At 47.7% G+C, this 17,384-nt stretch overlaps 1 protein-coding gene across 1 annotated transcript; it reads right to left on the minus strand.

Annotated features, from left to right (window-relative positions):
* Nucleotides 1-3,411: 3,411 nt before the first annotated feature.
* LOC115576433 (uncharacterized) lies at nucleotides 3,412-9,003 on the minus strand. Its single transcript, XM_030409024.1, has 2 exons — nucleotides 8,867-9,003; nucleotides 3,412-5,743 (listed from the first exon to the last, which is right to left on the minus strand). Exon 2 carries the CDS (start codon nucleotides 4,567-4,569, stop codon nucleotides 3,898-3,900), a length of 672 nt encoding a protein of 223 aa, XP_030264884.1. The 5' UTR covers nucleotides 4,570-5,743; nucleotides 8,867-9,003; the 3' UTR covers nucleotides 3,412-3,897.
* Nucleotides 9,004-17,384: the final 8,381 nt, after the last annotated feature.

The raw sequence follows: 17,384 nt of genomic DNA on the forward strand, positions 1-17,384 counted from the left end.
AGAGCAGAGCAGAGAACTCCGCCCACAGCCCACATCTGGCTGAAAGCCAGAGTATTGTCCACCATTTTAAAATAAGCATGTTCAACATGCAGTCGGGCTTTCACCAGTCCCTTCATGGCCGGCAGCAGCTCCACACTGCCGACGCCCTGAGCGAGGTTCCTGCGAGTCAGCCAGATGGCTAACTTAGCAGATGCACTCAGAAAGTTCACCAGGGTGTGCACAGTCTTTCTTTTCGCACAATACTTTGGACCAAAGATAAACAAAGCAAAACTGAAAACCTCCCCCAGTCCCTCAAACCACCTTTTATAAGAAGGAACATTTCAGCAAGTCGAGGACACTCAACAAACAAATGCTCAAGTCTGTATCTGTTTGTAGCTATCGCCCCATGTACAATCCTCCACTGGAGGTCTGCTGTCCGTTTTTCAACAGGCATCTTGTACAGGGACCGCCAACTGCCTTTCGGGGAGACGTCTGGACCCAAAAACTCGGCCCACCTCGACTCCCTCACTCCTGCCAAAGTGCTCAGGTTGAGAACCTTGACACAGGCCTGGTAAAGGTCTTTCGTTCCTGCATCCTGAAACTTGTCCAGGTGAGGAGTTTTGGAAGACAGCAACTGTCCTCCTCCCTGCTGCCATTCTCCCAGAGCCGGAGTGACCGACACAGAAGGAAAACCGTATTCACTCTCCTCACTCCACTGCTCACAGTTCACACGGTCTTCCACAAATGTTCTCAGAGGTGGTGGCAGTTCGGCACAGACTTCCTCCAACACTCTGTTAATTATCCTGCTGGAGGTGATGTTGCTGTTGTCCCTCGGAGCGTCAACAGATGTTGCCGTCGTCTTCAGTAGATGACCCAGTTTGGTGCAGCCGGCCTCTCTGAATTTGGCTCGCAGGCTGGCAGATTGCAACGTCTTACTCTTTAGCAGGTCGCTGAAGAACAAGGGTTCCTCAAACAACCACATGCCCCGAGTCTCCTTCTTGTTGCGCTCAATCTTAAAAACCTGCCAAGCCTGCAGAACAGAAGTGTAAAAAGGTGTTAGTCCACTGATGTCGACGTCCTCTAGCTTCAACAGGAAGAGTTGCTTGTCATAGCCCAGACGGCCAGCTCTCCTCAGCAGCGGGCGAGCTGTGTCACACCAGCTTGGGGTGCAGTTGTAGAGGAGTTTCTGAGCAGTCCAAAGTCTGAAGGACGCAACTTTTGCGGAGATGTTAATGAGGCCCTGTCCTCCTTCGGCCACAGGCAGATAGAGGGCTGCTGCCCGCACCCAGTGCTTCCCAGACCAGAAGAAATCCAGGATGGCACGTTGGATTTCATCCACCAGGCCTTTCGGTGGGGTCAGAACCATGAGTTTGTGCCAAAGAGTCGAAGCAACCAAGCCATTGGTAACCAGAACTCTTCCCCTATACGACAGCTGCAGCAGCAACCATTTCCATTTAGATAACCGAGCACACACTTTCTCCTTCACTCCCTCCCAGTTCTTTTTTTCAAAGTTCTTTGTTCCGACATACACCCCCAGAACCTTCAGACCTTCCCTTCCCCACTCAAGTCCACCAGGCAAACTGGGAGCTACCTGATCTCTCCACGGCCCCACCAACAACGCCTCGCTCTTAGACCAGTTTACCCGTGCAGATGAGGCGTTTTGAAACATGTCCAGGGTTTCCCTCAAATGTTGTACATCCTCCTGGCTGGTGACAAAGATGTTTATATCATCTGCATAAGCAGAAACAACATGAGGAGGATGGCCAAGACTGTGGGACCCCGGCATTGAGAGACCACTAAGCCGCTCTCTCAACTTGCACAGCAAGGGCTCAATTGCTAGGCTGTAGAGCTGACCTGAGATAGGACAGCCCTGCCTTATCCCTCTCTTCACGGGAATTGGCCGACCCAGCCCCGCCCCCATCTTCACCATACACTGTGCACCCCTGTACAATAAACCAACCCACTCCAGAAAACTATCACCAAAACCAAAAGCCCTAAGTGCATAAAACAAAAACGAGTGATCCACCCTATCAAAAGCCTTCTCTTGATCCAAAGAAACAATTCCCAAATTAACATTGTACGAATTACAAACATCAATCACATCCCTAACAAGAAAAATGTTATCCATTATTGTCCTGTCAGGAACACAATAGGTCTGGTTTCTATGTACAATACGATCCAGCGCATCCTTCAGTCTGTTCGATAGTGCTCTAGAGAGCACCTTATAGTCTGTGCAGAGGAGAGCTACTGGTCTCCAGTTCTTGAGCAGCGCCAAGTCACCCTTTTTAGGCAACAGAGAAAGTACTGCTCTTTGGCAGGAGACAGGAAGAGTTCCAGTTTTAAAACTTTCAGATAGAACCCCATGCAGGTCAGGACCAAGGATGTTCCAAAATCGCTGGAGGAAATCCGCAGAGAGTCCATCGATTCCTGGTGCCCGTCCTGTCGCCATCTGATTGACAGCAGTTGTCAGATCCTCCAGCGTCAGCTCACCATCCAGAGTTGCTCTTTCCTCCTGGCTGAGCTGAGGAAGCCCTTCCAGAAGCTCCCTGAAGGAATCCATGCTGCAGCTCTCTCTCCCAAACAGATTGGTGTAAAAATCTGAAGCATGGCTCCTCATCTCCTCTGGATCGGTGGTCACTCTACCTCCAGGGAGTTCAAGGCAGGTCATTTGCTTCCTCTGCGCCACAGATCTCTCCAAGTCAAAGAAAAAAGAACTCGGGGCATCCATGTCTTTTAACTTCAGGTAGCGAGACCTGACGAGAGCCCCCTTCACTCTCTCCTGCAGGAAGGAGCTCAGTGCCATCTTTTTTTGTTTTCAGGAGCTGACCCGTCGCTGAACTTGTGTCGCCGTGCAAGCCCTCCTCTATTTGTTTGATGTTGGTTTCAAGTTCCCTGACCACCGCCTTGATTGTGATTATGGAGTGGGAGGTGTACTGTTGGCAAAAAACACGAATTTGTGCTTTTCCGACCTCTCACCACATCTTCAAAGAACTAAAATCTGATTTTTTTGTTTTCCAGAGTTGCCAAAATAGCACAAAACTCTGGTTGAACGAGTTATCCTGTAGGAGCTTGTTGTTAAAAAACCAGTGCGATTTAACTCGTTCACCTGGCAAAATGACTAAATCACTACACACAAGGTGGTGGTCAGTGAAACCAACTGGACTGATGTTGCTATGTGATAATCTGGAGGTAAGATTTTGAGAAATGTATATCCTGTCTAGCCTGGCTGCACTAACACTGTTTTTGTTGACCCTCACCCATGTGTACTGTCTGGCCTGTGGGTTTTTAACCCTCCATGTGTCTAGAAGATCTAGTTGTGTGATGATGCTGTTAAGACTCTGTGAGGACTGTGGGTGTGGTGCCTCACCTGTCCTGTCCATTATGAAGTCTGTGGTGCAGTTAAAGTCACCACCAGTGACCAACATGGTCCTGATGATACTTAATCAATTCAGTTTTTAATGAAGAGAAAAAAGCAAGTCGCTCTGTTCCCTGATTCGGAGCATATATGTTTACAAAACAGATGGTTGAATTATTAATTCTTGCCCTGACAATTTGTAGACGACCTTTTATGATTTCTATAGTAGACAAAATGGTTACATTTACAGTTGATTTAAACAAAACTGCTACCCCTGCACTAACATTTGTTCCATGGCTGAGGAAACACGAGCCCCCCCACCATAAGCCCCAATCTGCCTCATCAGATGCGATCGTGTGCGTCTCTTGTAAGAGCAGCACATCAACCCTTTTTAGATTTGAGACCTCAGAAATCAACGCTCTTTTATTTTTGTCTCTCCCACCATTAATGTTTAAGGAACCTATTTTGAGGCTCTGCATGGAAAAATGAAAAAGGAAAAACAGACAAGATGACAAAAGCAAAGAGCAGCAAAGAAAGGAAACCCCCATGTGAGACATGATCATTTACTTCCTTCTTGTTTTTACAGTCTTATTTTTTGCTTCTTTTCTTAATGTTGTGATGTGCTTCTTGAGACGGAAGCGTTTCTTTTCGTCCAGGATGTCGAACCCAACCTGTCTCTTCAATAAACCAACTGATCTAATAAATTTTTCGGTATCACTGAAGTAATCACTTACTTTGATTGATCTTTTATATGTGACATCTAGAAAGTGGTTGATCTCTTCTGCTGAGTAAGTGTCAGTGTTTCTGATGGAGGCATCACTGATGGACACAGAGTCTGACTCAGAGTCATCCTCCATCTCCTCTCCTTCCACTGATACCTGGCTGCTCTCTGCATCCTGCCCGTCACTGCCTGCAGCTCCTGCAGCCTCAACACTGCCTGCCACCTGTATGCTATCTACAGCAGCCTCAGACTGAGAGTTACTCACGTCTGCAGCCACTGACACGTTGTTCCCCTGTTCCTCTTCATCTACATTATATTCTACATGCCCCACTTCCAACTCTGCACTGGATGCCACAGTAGGAGCGGCCACCGGAGCGCTGGGGCCAGCCACCGCCGGCGCCTCCGTCGGCGCCCCCGCACCGTCCTCCGGTGCACCGTCAGCCCCCGCAGCCTGCTGCTTGTGCGGACACGCAAAGCGCTTGTGCCCCACATCACCACACTCAAAGCACTTCATGTGTCCGGATAAACCATGTAGGAACTGTCATCATGCTTTACTCTGAAAGACACGTCTAAGGTTTGATCAGGCGCGTCCAAAAACATGAACACCTGCCGCCTTAGCGACTGCACATGCTTCAGTTTGGGATCTCTACATCCCAAACTGACAGTTTTGAAAGCGCTGGCAAACTTCCCAAACCTGTGGAGCTCCTTCTCCAGCAGCTCATTAGGGATAAATGGCGGAACACCTGAGACGGTGATCCGGGTGGACGGAACCGACAGCGGGGACACCTGTACAAACATTTCCCTTATAAACACACCACTCCCAATCAAAGAATGAACAAGCGGCTCCTCTTTTAGAAACACGACCACTGCTTTGTTCATTCGTGAGGCAAAAATTAGTTTCTCGTGTCCTACCTGCTCGCCGACCGCAAGCAGAGCTTCTTCCACAGTAACATTATTATCCGGCGGGACTATCCGCGCTCCGTGCCGGATCGACGGAGGACGCGTCCCGGAGGACGCCATTCCTCCAAAAACACCTGACACACCTCCGATTACTCCTTAATCACTCAATTTATAAAGAAAGAAAATCAACTTACCAGATCATGTACATAAAGGAAAGTAGAAAACCAAGTGAAATCCGAAAAACAGGACAGATTCAAAACTCCGCGCCACTCGCACATCCACCACCAACAACCACTCACACTCACTCACGCTCACCGGAAACGGAAACGAGGAGAGGAGAGAGGGTGAGAGACATGAGGTGATGTCACAGACTGATGTCTCTGTCTCAGTTTGTCTCATCAGGATCGAGACTCTGTGGACGGCTGCGTTCGCGTCACTGCTGCTAACAGCTAACAGCTAACAGCTAACAGTGCAACTCTGTTTTACTGTGAAGCTCCGTCTTCTACGACACTTCACACTAAACTCTTCACATGTCGTCAGTAATATTTATTTGTAAAGTAGCTGAAGCTGTCAGATGAATGTAGTCGAGTGAAAGTTATAATATTTCCCTGTGAGACGTAAAAGAGTAACAAACTCAAGAAAAGTACCTCAACTGTGTGTTTGAGTTCCGTTCCTCGGTAAATGTGCTAGTTACACTGTGTGTGTGTGTGTGTGTGTGTGTGTGTGTGTGAGACTCACCGAACACGTTGTCTGTATCGTCCAGTCCGGCAGACATGACTCAGCAGTTTCTGTTCAGAGACAAGAATTAATTTAAAGGAGCAGTTCAACATCACCTCACTGAGCACAGATCAGAACCACCCTGAGGCTGACGGATCCTTCTAGAACCCTACAGAACCTCCTTCCACAAAATATGATTGTTATTATAAACTCATGAGTTTAACATGAAACAAGAAAACATCATATATATATCATATAAACATCATATATATATATAAATATATTTATGTATATATGTATATATATATATATATATATATATATACATATATACATATATATATATATATATATGTATATATATATATATATATATATATATATATATATATATATATATATAGAAAGGCTTCAGCCCTCCTCACAGTGACTGAGTCGCTCGGTGCCTCCAGAACCTCGTCCCACTCATCAGTCCTCGTTCTCCTCGACTTATCTTCTGTGTTCGACAGTCAACCACCAAATCCTCGTCTCCTCTCTGACTGAACATCGCTGACTCAGCTCTAACCTGGTTCACATCATACCTGACAAATCTCACCTTTCAGGTCACATGGAACGGCTCCTTGTCCAAACCCTGTTTTCTGGAAACTGGTGTTCCTCAAGGCTCAGTATCAGGACCGGTTCTGTTTCCACTAACACTAGATAACGAGGCTCTGCAGTCTCATGGATTCTCTGACCACTGTTCTGCTGACGACACCAACTGTTCCTCTCTTTCCCCTCGTCCTCCTCCAGCAGCCACATTGTGGCAGTCATCTCTGAATGTCTGCATCATCTCTGAATGTCTGCATCATCTCTGAATGTCTGCATCATCTCTGAATGTCTGCATCATCTCTGAATGTCTGCATCATCTCTGCTTGGACAGCTGCTCATCACCTCAAACTCAACCTGAGTAAACCTGAACTCCTCTTCATCCCGGGACAGACTGCCCTCACATGGACCTGTCAGTCACTGTCGATGGACTGTCCTGCACCCCCAACATCACTGTTGAGGCCCAATCCTGCAGATTTGCCCTCTACAACATCTGCAGGATCCGGTCTTTCCTCACAAAGGATGTGACGCAACTCCTGGTCCAAGTTCTGGTCTTCTCCCTCCTGGACTACAGTAACTCCCTCTTGTCTGGACTCTCAGTCTCTGTGACTAAACCGTTGCAGTGTATCCAGAACGCTGCACGCTTGTTCACAATCTACCCAAATTCTCCCATGTGACCCGCCTCCCTCCGTGACCTCCACTGGCTTCCTGTTGTGGCCCACATCTGATTCCAGACAGCGGTTCTGGTCTTTAAGGCCGTCAACAGAACTGCACCGTCTCCAAACCCTGGTCAGACTGGTACCGCCATCACTGACAGCAAACAAAGCTGCTCAGAGAAGTCACGATTCTTCTGTGTTCTGGAGCCTCAGTGGAGGAACGAAATCAGCCACTCATTCTGCTCCCTGGTCACTACATAGTGAGTCCAACATAGTGCACTATACAGGAGCTCAACGGCAGAAATACAAACGTCTTTTGGACACTCCGGCGCCGTTAATGACGTCACTACTGTAGCGCAGTTGAAACATGAATTGAAACCTCCGTGTGTTCATCCGCAGCGCAATGCATGATGGTAAATATTGCTTGGTTAGTGACCATCAGTTGTACGCTTCTTTTCGCGATGCATTGTGGGATACTTTGAGTCACTATATAGGGGATAATATTCCCCACTGGACATTCAGACAGCACTACAAAATAGCGTAGTCACTATATAGTGCACTATAGAGGGAGTAGTGAGTGATCTCGGACACAGCCTCTGTCTTCAGCAAGAGACTGTGGGCGGGGCCAGCAGGAGAAACACTACTGCACGTACTGAGCCTGATAACCAGGAAGTAAAGCTGGATGTGAGGAAGCGTTTGCCTGCAGAATCCAGTTCTGTGTCTCTGGATCATTAAGACGTTTTCTAACAGACCGACAAAAATCAGCTTTCTTCTCAGAGACCATCCATGAACGAGGTGCAAACAGGAAGTGCTAACAGCGACTTCAGCAGACTTCTGGTGGAGACTGACTGACTGGATATGAACAAATATACAAGTTGGTTGTCACAGTTAACTGTCTCCATGGCAACAGTACACTTCCTGGTTACATCACCCAAAAACATCATGTGAAACAGAGCAACCCAACAGAACCACCCAACAGAACCACGAGGTGCACCGGGGCTGAGAGAGAGAGAGAGAGAGAGGTCTAGCAAGGTAGACTGGTAGGAGGAGAGAGGAGGAGAGAGAAGGAGAGAGGAGGAGAGAGGAGGAGAGAGGAGGTGGCAGGTAGCCCAGCTGAAGGCCATCTGCCTCCCACCCTGCAGACGCTGAGCAGACAGATGGACTCTGTGGACGTCCTGTTCTCAGGCTGAGAGACGCTCGACCTCAGAAAAGGAAGGAAAATGAAACCAACTCCGACATGTTGTTGTCGTGAAGACTAATAAACAATCTGCAGCACGAAATACAGAAACCAACCTGCCCAAGTTTCACCTGACGCCTCGTCATGTCTCCTTTCTCAGTTTTGAGGTGCTTCATGATTGTTTGTATATAATCTATATGTTGATGAGTCACCTGTAGATTCAAGGTGTGTTTTGTGTCATGTCCTGTATTTATATGTCATGTCTCAGAGTATCGTGATGGATCATGTCGTACTGTCACTTTGTTGTATTCAGCATCTTGTTGCGTCACGTTGTGCGTCTCACTACATGTTGTTGTCGTGTTGTGTTGTTTTATGTCGTCAGAAAAACCTTCACAGCCTCGTAACGAGCCGACATTTAGTGAACATGAGATGATCTGTGAGCTGCTTTCAGACTGGGTGGAGATGGACACACACACACACACACACACACACACACACACACACACACACACACACACACACACACACAGCTCATTCCCAGAAGACTGAAGCTCCAGCAGGAAAATGCAGCGTCAGACGGAGAGACGGGAGCGCAGGAAGAAGAAAAGACATGAAAAGATGGTGGATGAAGAAGTGATGACAGAGATGAACAGCCAGAGAGGAAAGAGAGAGAGAAAGATGGAGGAGGAGAAGATACTGACAAACATCCAGAGAGAGAGGAGGTGAAATATGAGGCAGGTAAACAAACGAGAGCACCAACAAACAGATAAACTCACCTTTCTGCCTCTCTGACGGTTGTCATGGCACGTCACCACCTCCTTCTCTCTCTCTCTCTCTCTCTCCACCTCCACCAGCACTCGGTTAGCGAGGACAACGACTCCCAGGGTTCCACGGGGCTCGCTCCAGGCCAGGCGACAGTCGGGGCTGCAGCAGAGGATTGTGGGTGCTGTAGTTTCCTCCTCCTGGACCGTCAGGCTCGACTGGATGCTGACGGCTGGAGGCAGAGCGAGAGAAAGCTGGCTCACCGCTACTCAGCAGAATACTGCAGCCTCCATCTGAGAGAGCAGCACCAAGGACAGCTGAGGCAGACTGAGGAGGAGGAGGAGGAGGAGGAGGAAGGGAGGGGGGGAGGAAAGAGAGAGAGGAGGGAGAGAGAGAGAGGAGGGAGGAGACAGAGAGAAGGCGATCAACAGGAAGAGGACATGTTAAAATAAAAAGGAAAATGATGAATGAATGGAATATTATAATGAAAACACTTTGTCAGCTGCTGCAGGCGTCACAGTCACTCAGCTGGTTCATGATGGCTGATCAGTATGATGTCATCATGTTACAGTCTGTCTGTTTCTACAGTAAAGACTCACAGTTTGGTAAAATATTACTTAACTGTATATTTTCAGTGGTAATACAGATGTTTACTGTGTTTTTATGCTACCCAACCATAGTGTTTGTTAGCATGATAGCACGTTAGCCTGTTATCACCTGTTGTTACCATGTTAACATGATATCATGTTGTTAGCCTTTTTGCATGTTAGCATGTGTACTTTGTTGTACAGCTACAGTATTTCATAGCTACATGTATGTTGCTGTGCCCTCATTACAATATTTCATTGTAGACGTTCACTTTGTTATTCAGATTGACAGCAGCTCACTGTGAGGTCTAAATAATTACCCATGATGCCCGTCAGAAGTGTAATGACAGCAGATTACTGTTCAAACCTGCTGTTCCTTTTGCTCAAAGACAATCTTTGTTACACATTTCATTACGAGCTAGAAAACTTGATTTTCATTCTGGATAAACAAACAACCAACAAATGATTAAAGAATCCAAAAAGAGTTTTCATGAGAACAAGGTGAGTAAAACATGTTTGAACATTTATGTTACAGTACACCAGGACACGTCCGTCCCATTTTAAACAGGCGCGTCATTCAGAACACGTTGTTATTCAAGTCACGACACAACGAGCCGACTTGGAACAGGAACATTAAATTTAAGCTCGATTCAGTTTGGTTCAATTCAATTTTCTCCTGTTTAATCCATTTTGACTGTGATTGTTGATGAAATGTATATTTTTATATATCAGCACAACTTTCTGCAAAAATGTGAAAAATTATACAAAAAAAGAGACACAAGAAGGGAAAAAGTATGTTTGTGAAATAAAAAACAAGAACTTCAATCTCACAACTTGTGTGTTTGTGCTGTGGACATAGTGTTGCCATGGTGATGTTGGCGGTGTGATTGTCGTCTCTTGAAACGCTGACGCTGAACTGCATCAAGTCAGCGTCTCCACAGAGCTACATGGGAAATATACCACACTGAGATGAGTTTCAAGATCTTCTATTTCACTTCTGCTCAACATGCCCTTCATCACCATGTGGTCTGTGCTGCAGTCTGCCTCGCTGCTGTTGGCTCACTTCATCGTTCTGCTCTCCTGGATGAACTCTTCAGCTCGGTCACATGACCTCACAACACCACATGGTGAAGAGAAGTCTACCTGTGAGGTCAAAGATTCCCTCACAGCGGTCAAAGACGTTGCAGAGAAAAATTAATAAAGAAAAAAGTCACCGTCTGTGATAGAGAGCTTCACCAGCTTTGCTAGCTTAGCGCTGGGTATCGGAGGTCTGGTGCTCTCTTCTCTGCTGTCAACATGGCCTTGGCCCTCACCTCTCAGGTAGACCCTGTGATGAATGAGGTAAAGAAAGGGTTTTCTGAGGTGAACAGGAAGCTGGACTCTCTCTCCATCCAGATCTCCAACCTGGCCACAGACGTGGAATGGTTCAACTATGTCAGCATCTACTCTCAAGATGAGCTGCGCATCCTCAACGCCTGGAGGAAGTTCAACGAGTTCATTGAGAACAGTGAGTCAGCAGAAAATCCAGAGGAAAAACTCCAACTGGCAGAAATATTCACCAACTACTACGAGTACACAGGAACTGAGGCCAGTGTGGCCAACTTCTACCATTACCTGACGACTGGCAGCACGTCTCTCAGTGAAAACCTCAACAAGCTGCTGGTGAAGAAGTTTAAATGTGATGGGCAGCCGCTCTACAGACCGAGCTAATGGACGCAGCAAAACTACTGTGATTCTCTTTCGACACGAGGAACGTCAGTGTGTGTCGAGTGAATCGAGATCACCCAAAGAAATGATTTACATTTATCAGAGAGCGAAGGACCGGCCTGTTGATGATTAGAAGTTATGACAGTGACAACAGAACCTGTGAGATGGTTCATGAAGGTTTTGTTTGCAGGTTGTGCGTTTGAGCTCGGTGTAACTCTGTTGTTCCTTACATGACCACCAGGTGGCACCAAAGTGATGAAAACCATTTGAATAAAGAAATTCAAATAATAAATACATTTGTGAATGAATTACTAATTGAAGCCGAACTTGCAGATTAAACTCAGAGCAGACGAAGATTATCTCCATTTCCCTCCTCATTTTGTGAACAGTGACATTAAATCATCTGTAAAAATGAGGACAGGACCTGCAACTGCAAACTGTTTTCTGGTGTAAAAAATCACTGGTCTGATTGCTGCAAGTTAAATTTCAGACAGAATAATCAAGACTGAATTGACCAGAGGTCCTCATGAGCACCTGGATAATTCAGCTTTATAACAGCTTTGGTACTGTCAATTCTATACTTAACATATTACTTTTAACAGAATGTGTCTCTTTTAACACTTTTTGTCTTTGTGCGGAGTTACCACTACTACTACTAATGATGCATTTTATTTCAAGGCGCCAAAACACTCAAGGACAACGCACATAACAACTACAGTACAACAGAAAACACGGGACAATTTAGTGCTACTAAATTATGAACTATGTTACTACTGGCACACAGGGGATGTTAGCCTTCAGATTTTTCAGCTTAAAAGCCTTTTCTGACAGAAAATGTATTTATTTTAACCTTAATCCCCATTCAATCCCTAAACCTCCCCAAGAGGAGCTTTCTGGCAGAGAGCCCTGAAGAGTAACGTCTCACAACAGTGGCAAAACGGCAATTAATGGAAGATTATTGGGTTGTTGTTGTTGTTTTCTTTAACCGAGCGCTAGCTAGTGTTAGCTCTAACGTTATAGTATTAAAACAATGTGTTCCCATAGCATTGCTAATGTGTAAAGTGGCCTACAAGAAATGCTAAATGAGCTAATGATAACAACTGAAAATACACCTTACCTGGATGTGTTTATTCAGATTTGACGGAGAAGCTTGTGGTCTTTAGGTTGGTGCAGGACACAACCCATTCGCCATGAATCATTCTTGAAGCCGACAACCTCAAACAGTTCTCTTAAATAAGGTCATGAATGGGGAATGTCTTGCTTCTCCGAATATGATGCGTCGTCGTTCCCTGGTTTGTTCACTTTCTTCCTCCATGTCGCTGCTGCAGGTTTTCTCTCTAACACAACCTGTAACTCACGGCACTTCTCTCCGCGGTTGACTTTCACTCTCTCGGGAGTTAATTCTTAAACGTCGTGTCGTCAACGGCTGAGGATGACAAAGTAACGAGCCTGTTTTGACAATGTAAGGAGTAGAAAGTAAATTTTTTTTTATAAATGTAAATTAAATCAAATCAAATCAAATCAAATAAATTTTATTTATATAGCCCAAAATCACAATCACATTGCCTCAGTGGGCTTTACAATCTGTACAGTGAACAACATCCTCTGTCCTTAGACCCTAGATTCAAGTGAGGAAACACTTCACATGTTGATGGAAAAAAAAAACATTGTAACAGGGTAAAAAAAAGGAAGTAAAAGTAAAAAGTCGTCAGAAAAATGAATACTCAAGTAAAGTACAGATACCTGAGTATTTTTACTTCGTTACTTGCCATCTCTGCTGGTGCAGTTTACATTCAAAAGCTCAATGTCCAGTGAGCAATGGCTCGAGACAAACTTTGTCTTGATGTCTTGAGTTGTTGTTGATGTAAATAGACAGACCACCACCTCTGGATTTACCTGTCAGCATGAAGTGTCCCTGGAAGCTGACAGCGTCGTCCAGGACTGATGAGTTTAGCCATGTGTCTGTCAGAATTACCGCGCAAAAGTTCCTTATCTCTCGTTTACTTGTTAATTCCAGCTGCAGATGATCTATTTTGTTCTCCAGGGAACGAATGTTTGAGAGGAAAATAGATGGAAGTGGTGTTTGTCAGGGTTAGTTTGTAGCTTAGCTGTTAGTCCTCCCTGACAGCCACGCTTCCATCTTCGGTCACACCATCTCCACTTGCTCCTCTGTCAGCTAGTGATGCTAGGAGCGTCCATAGCAACTGGGTCTTGGCGGCGTAGCACTCTGAGGCTGTGTAAACACTCCCGAGTCGTCGTGTCTTGTCTCTCAGTAGATTGTATTTTCCCTGCAGTCTCACGCACTCGCAGACTTGACGTGACAGCGGTGAACACGTCGCGGTACGTACGACTGAAGTCCAGAGGGAGATTTGGACGCAGCTTTGTCTTCTTGTGTCTTGTGTGTGTTTTACTTTCCACTTCCTGCCTTTGTTTGTGTTCCCGCCCTCTTCCTGTGTTTCATGTGTTCTTGAGAAATTATGTCTAAGAAAAAAGAAACATTGCTTTAAATGTGACACTTCATATTAAACTGGATAAATGATATACAAAATGTACAAGCCAACAGTTCAGTGAAGATGTTCAGCTGTCTGATGCTGTGAGAGAATAATGACTACAGGTGTTAATGCACCTCCTTGAACCGGCACCTTATCGTGGTCGACGTGGGCCCGCCCTCCAGTGGGTTCACCACTCACGGGAGGGTTCAGAAGGGGCCGGTGCAGTGGGATATGGGTGGCAGTCGTGGGCGGGGGCCCCGGCGACCCAATCCCCGGATGGTGACTCTAGTCATGGGGACATGGAATATCACCTTGCTGGGGGGAAAAGAGCCTGAGCTGGTGCGGGAGGATTAGCGGTACCGGCTAGAAATAGTCGGGCTCACCTCCACGCACAGTCTGGGCTCTGGAACCCAACTCCTTGAGAGAGGCTGGACTCTCTTCTACTCTGGAGTAGGCTTGCTTATAGCTCCTCAGCTCAGCCACCATGTGTTGGAGTTTTTCCCAGTGAACGAGAGGGTCGCTTCCTTGCGCCTTCGGGTCAGGGATAGGACTCTCACCGTTGTCTCGGCTTATGAGCGAGTACCCAGCCTTCTTGGAGTCCCTGGGAGAGGTACTGGAGAGTGCTCCAACCGGGGACTCCGTCGTTCTACTGGGGGACTTCAACGCCCACGTGGGCGACGACAGTGTTACCTGTAGGGGTGTGATTGGGAATGGCCTCCCCGATCTGAACCCGAGTGGTGTTTTGTTACTGGACTTCTGTGCTAGTCACAGTTTGTCCATAACAAACACTATGTTCAAGCATAAGGGTGTCCATATGTGTATGTGGCACCAGGACACCCTAGGCCGGAGGTCAATGATCGACTTTGTGGTCGTGTCATCTGACCTCCGGCCGTATGTCTTGGACACTCGGGTGAAGAGAGGGGCTGAGCTGTCAGCTGATCACCACCTGGTGGTGAGTTGGATCCGCTGGCAGGGGAGGAAGCCGGACAGACCTGGCAGACCCAAACGTATCGTGAGGGTCTGCTGGGAACGTCTGGCAGAACCCTCTGCCAGGGAGATCTTTAACTCCCACCTCCGGGAGAGCTTTGACCAGATCCTGAGGGAGGCTGGGGACATTGAGTCCAAATGGACCATGTTCTCCACCTCCATTGTTGACGCAGCTGTCCGGAGCTGTGGCCGTAAGGTCTCTGGTGCCTGTCGTGGCGGCAATCCCCGAACCTGGTGGTGGACCCCGGAAGTAAGGGATGCTGTCAAGCTGAAGAAGGAGTCCTACCGAGCCTGGCTGGCCCGGGGGACTCCTGAGGCAGCTGACAGGTACCGGCAGGCCAAGCGTGCGGCAGCAAAAACTCGGGTCTGGGAAGAGTTCGGGGAGGCCATGGAGGAGGACTACCGGTCGGCCTTGAAGAAATTCTGGCAAACCATCTGGTGCCTCAGGAAGGGGAAGCAGTCCTCCACCAACACCGTTTACAGTGGAGGTGGGGAGCTGTTGACCTCGACTGGGGACATCGTCGGGCGGTGGAAGGAATACTTTGAGGATCTCCTCAATCCCACTGACACGCCTTCCATAGAGGAAGCAGAGGCTGGGGACTCAGAGGTTGACTCATTCATCACCCAAGCCGAAGTCACTGAGGTAGTCCAGAAGTTCCTCAGTGGCAAAGCACCGGGGGTGGATGAGATCCGCCCTGAGTACCTCAAGTCTCTGGATGTTGTGGGGCTGTCTTGGCTGACATGTCTCTGCAGCATCGCGTGGCAGTCGGGGACAGTGCCTCTGGACTGGCAGACCGGGGTGGTGGTCCCCCTATTAAAGAAAGGGTACTGGAGGGTGTGTTCCAACTATCGGGGGATCACACTCCTCAGCCTCCCTGGGAAAGCCTATTCCAAGGTACTGGAGAGGAGAATTCGGCCGATAGTCGAACCTCAGATTCAGGAGGAACAATGCGATTTTCGTCCGGGCCGTGGAACACTGGACCAGCTCTATACCCTCCGCAGGGTGTTCGAGGGTTCATGGGAGTTTGCCCAACCAGTCCACATGTGTTTTGTGGACTTGGAGAAAGCATTCGACCATGTCCCTCGTGGCATTCTGTGGGAGGTGCTCCAGGAGTACGGGGTCGGAGGCCCTCTGTTAAGGGCTGTACGGTCCTTGTACGACCGGAGCAGGAGCTTGGTTCGCATTGCCGGCACTAAGTCAGACCTGTTCCTGGTGCATGTTGGACTCCGGCAGGGCTGCCCTTTGTCACCGGTTCTGTTCATTACTTTTATGGACAGAATTTCTAGGCGCAGCCACGGGCCGGAGGGGATCTGGTTCGGGAGCCAATGGATCTCATCTCTGCTTTTCGCGGATGATGTGGTCTTGTTGGCTCCTTCGAGCCGGGACCTCCAGCATGTCCTGGGGCGGTTTGCAGCCGAGTGTGAAGCGGCTGGGATGAGAATCAGCACCTCCAAATCCGAGGCCATGGTTCTCGGCCGGAAAAAGGTGGCTTGCTCCCTCCGGGTTGGGGGAGAGTTCCTGCCTCAAGTGGAGGAGTTTAAGTATCTTGGGGTCTTGTTCACGAGTGAGGGAAGGATGGAGCGTGAGATTGACAGGCGGATCGGTGCAGCGGCCGCAGTAATGCGGTCGTTGTATCAGTTTGTCGTGGTGAAGAGAGAGCTGAGCCGAAAGGCGAAGCTCTCGATTTACCAGTCAATCTACGTTCCTACCCTCACCTATGGCCATGAACTTTGGGTCATGACCGAAAGAATAATATCCCAGATACAAGTGGCTGAAATGAGTTTCCTCCGCAGGGTGGCAGGGCGCTCCCTTAGAGATAGGGTGAAGAGCTCTGTCACCCGGGAGGAGCTTGGAGTAGAGCCGCTGCTCCTCCACATCGAGAGGAGCCTGCTGAGGTGGCTCGGGCATCTGTTTCGGATGCCCCTGGGACGCTTCCCTCGGGAGGTGTTCCTGGCATGTCCCGCCGGGAGGAGACCCCGAGGAAGAACACCTTGGGATCCTCCCGGAAGAGCTGGAGGAAATGTCTGGGGAGAGGGAAGTCTGGGTGTCCCTGCTCAGGCAGCTGCCCCCGCGACCCGGCCCCGGATAAGCGGACAAAAATGGATGGATGGTGTTAATGCAATCAACACACTGTTTCTATAGATCTGGGCTAGTAAATGTGACAGTATGTGTAGTATTTAATGTGGTAGTAGTAAATGTAGTAAATGAGCTGCTGATCTCTCAGTGGATGTAAATGAACCTGAACCTCCATCAGGTGACATCAGACGTTCTCCTCCATCAGGTGAAGCTGCAGCTGTAGATTAATTCTCCTGCAGCTCATAAAGAGATGAAATCATGACAGCATGTATTGAACATGAAGGCAGTCTGTGTGTGTTTAAGCTAACAGGCTCATTTATCTGCCGGCTGTTAGTCAAACAGTGTGTAACCGTCAGAGGTTTATCTTCTTCTTTCACTATTGTCTCTTCCTTCATGGACTGAATGTGACGGCTGTGTCCACAGGTGTATTACACCTAAACAGATTTTGTCTGTTGCATTGATCTGTTTTTTCTAATTTCATTATCATTATTATTGATTCCCCATTAGCAACTAGCAAAGCAGCGGGGGAGGGGGGAGGGGGAGATAATGATGATAATAATAATAATGATGAAGATGAAGATGGTAGAAGTGAAGCAGGACCACCATCCACAGGAATCTGCCTGATGAGAGAGCACAGAGACTTTGGGTCAGAAGCCGAGTCAGTACCATGAATGTGTACACA

The sequence above is a fragment of the Sparus aurata genome, chromosome 23 (genome assembly GCF_900880675.1).
Source record: "Sparus aurata chromosome 23, fSpaAur1.1, whole genome shotgun sequence".
Classification (NCBI taxonomy): domain Eukaryota; kingdom Metazoa; phylum Chordata; class Actinopteri; order Spariformes; family Sparidae; genus Sparus; species Sparus aurata.

Excerpts from the sequence above, each read along its gene's own strand:
- LOC115576433 (XM_030409024.1), bottom strand. The coding sequence starts at position 4,569 with ATGAAGTGCTTTGAGTGTGGTGATGTGGGGCACAAGCGCTTTGCGTGT.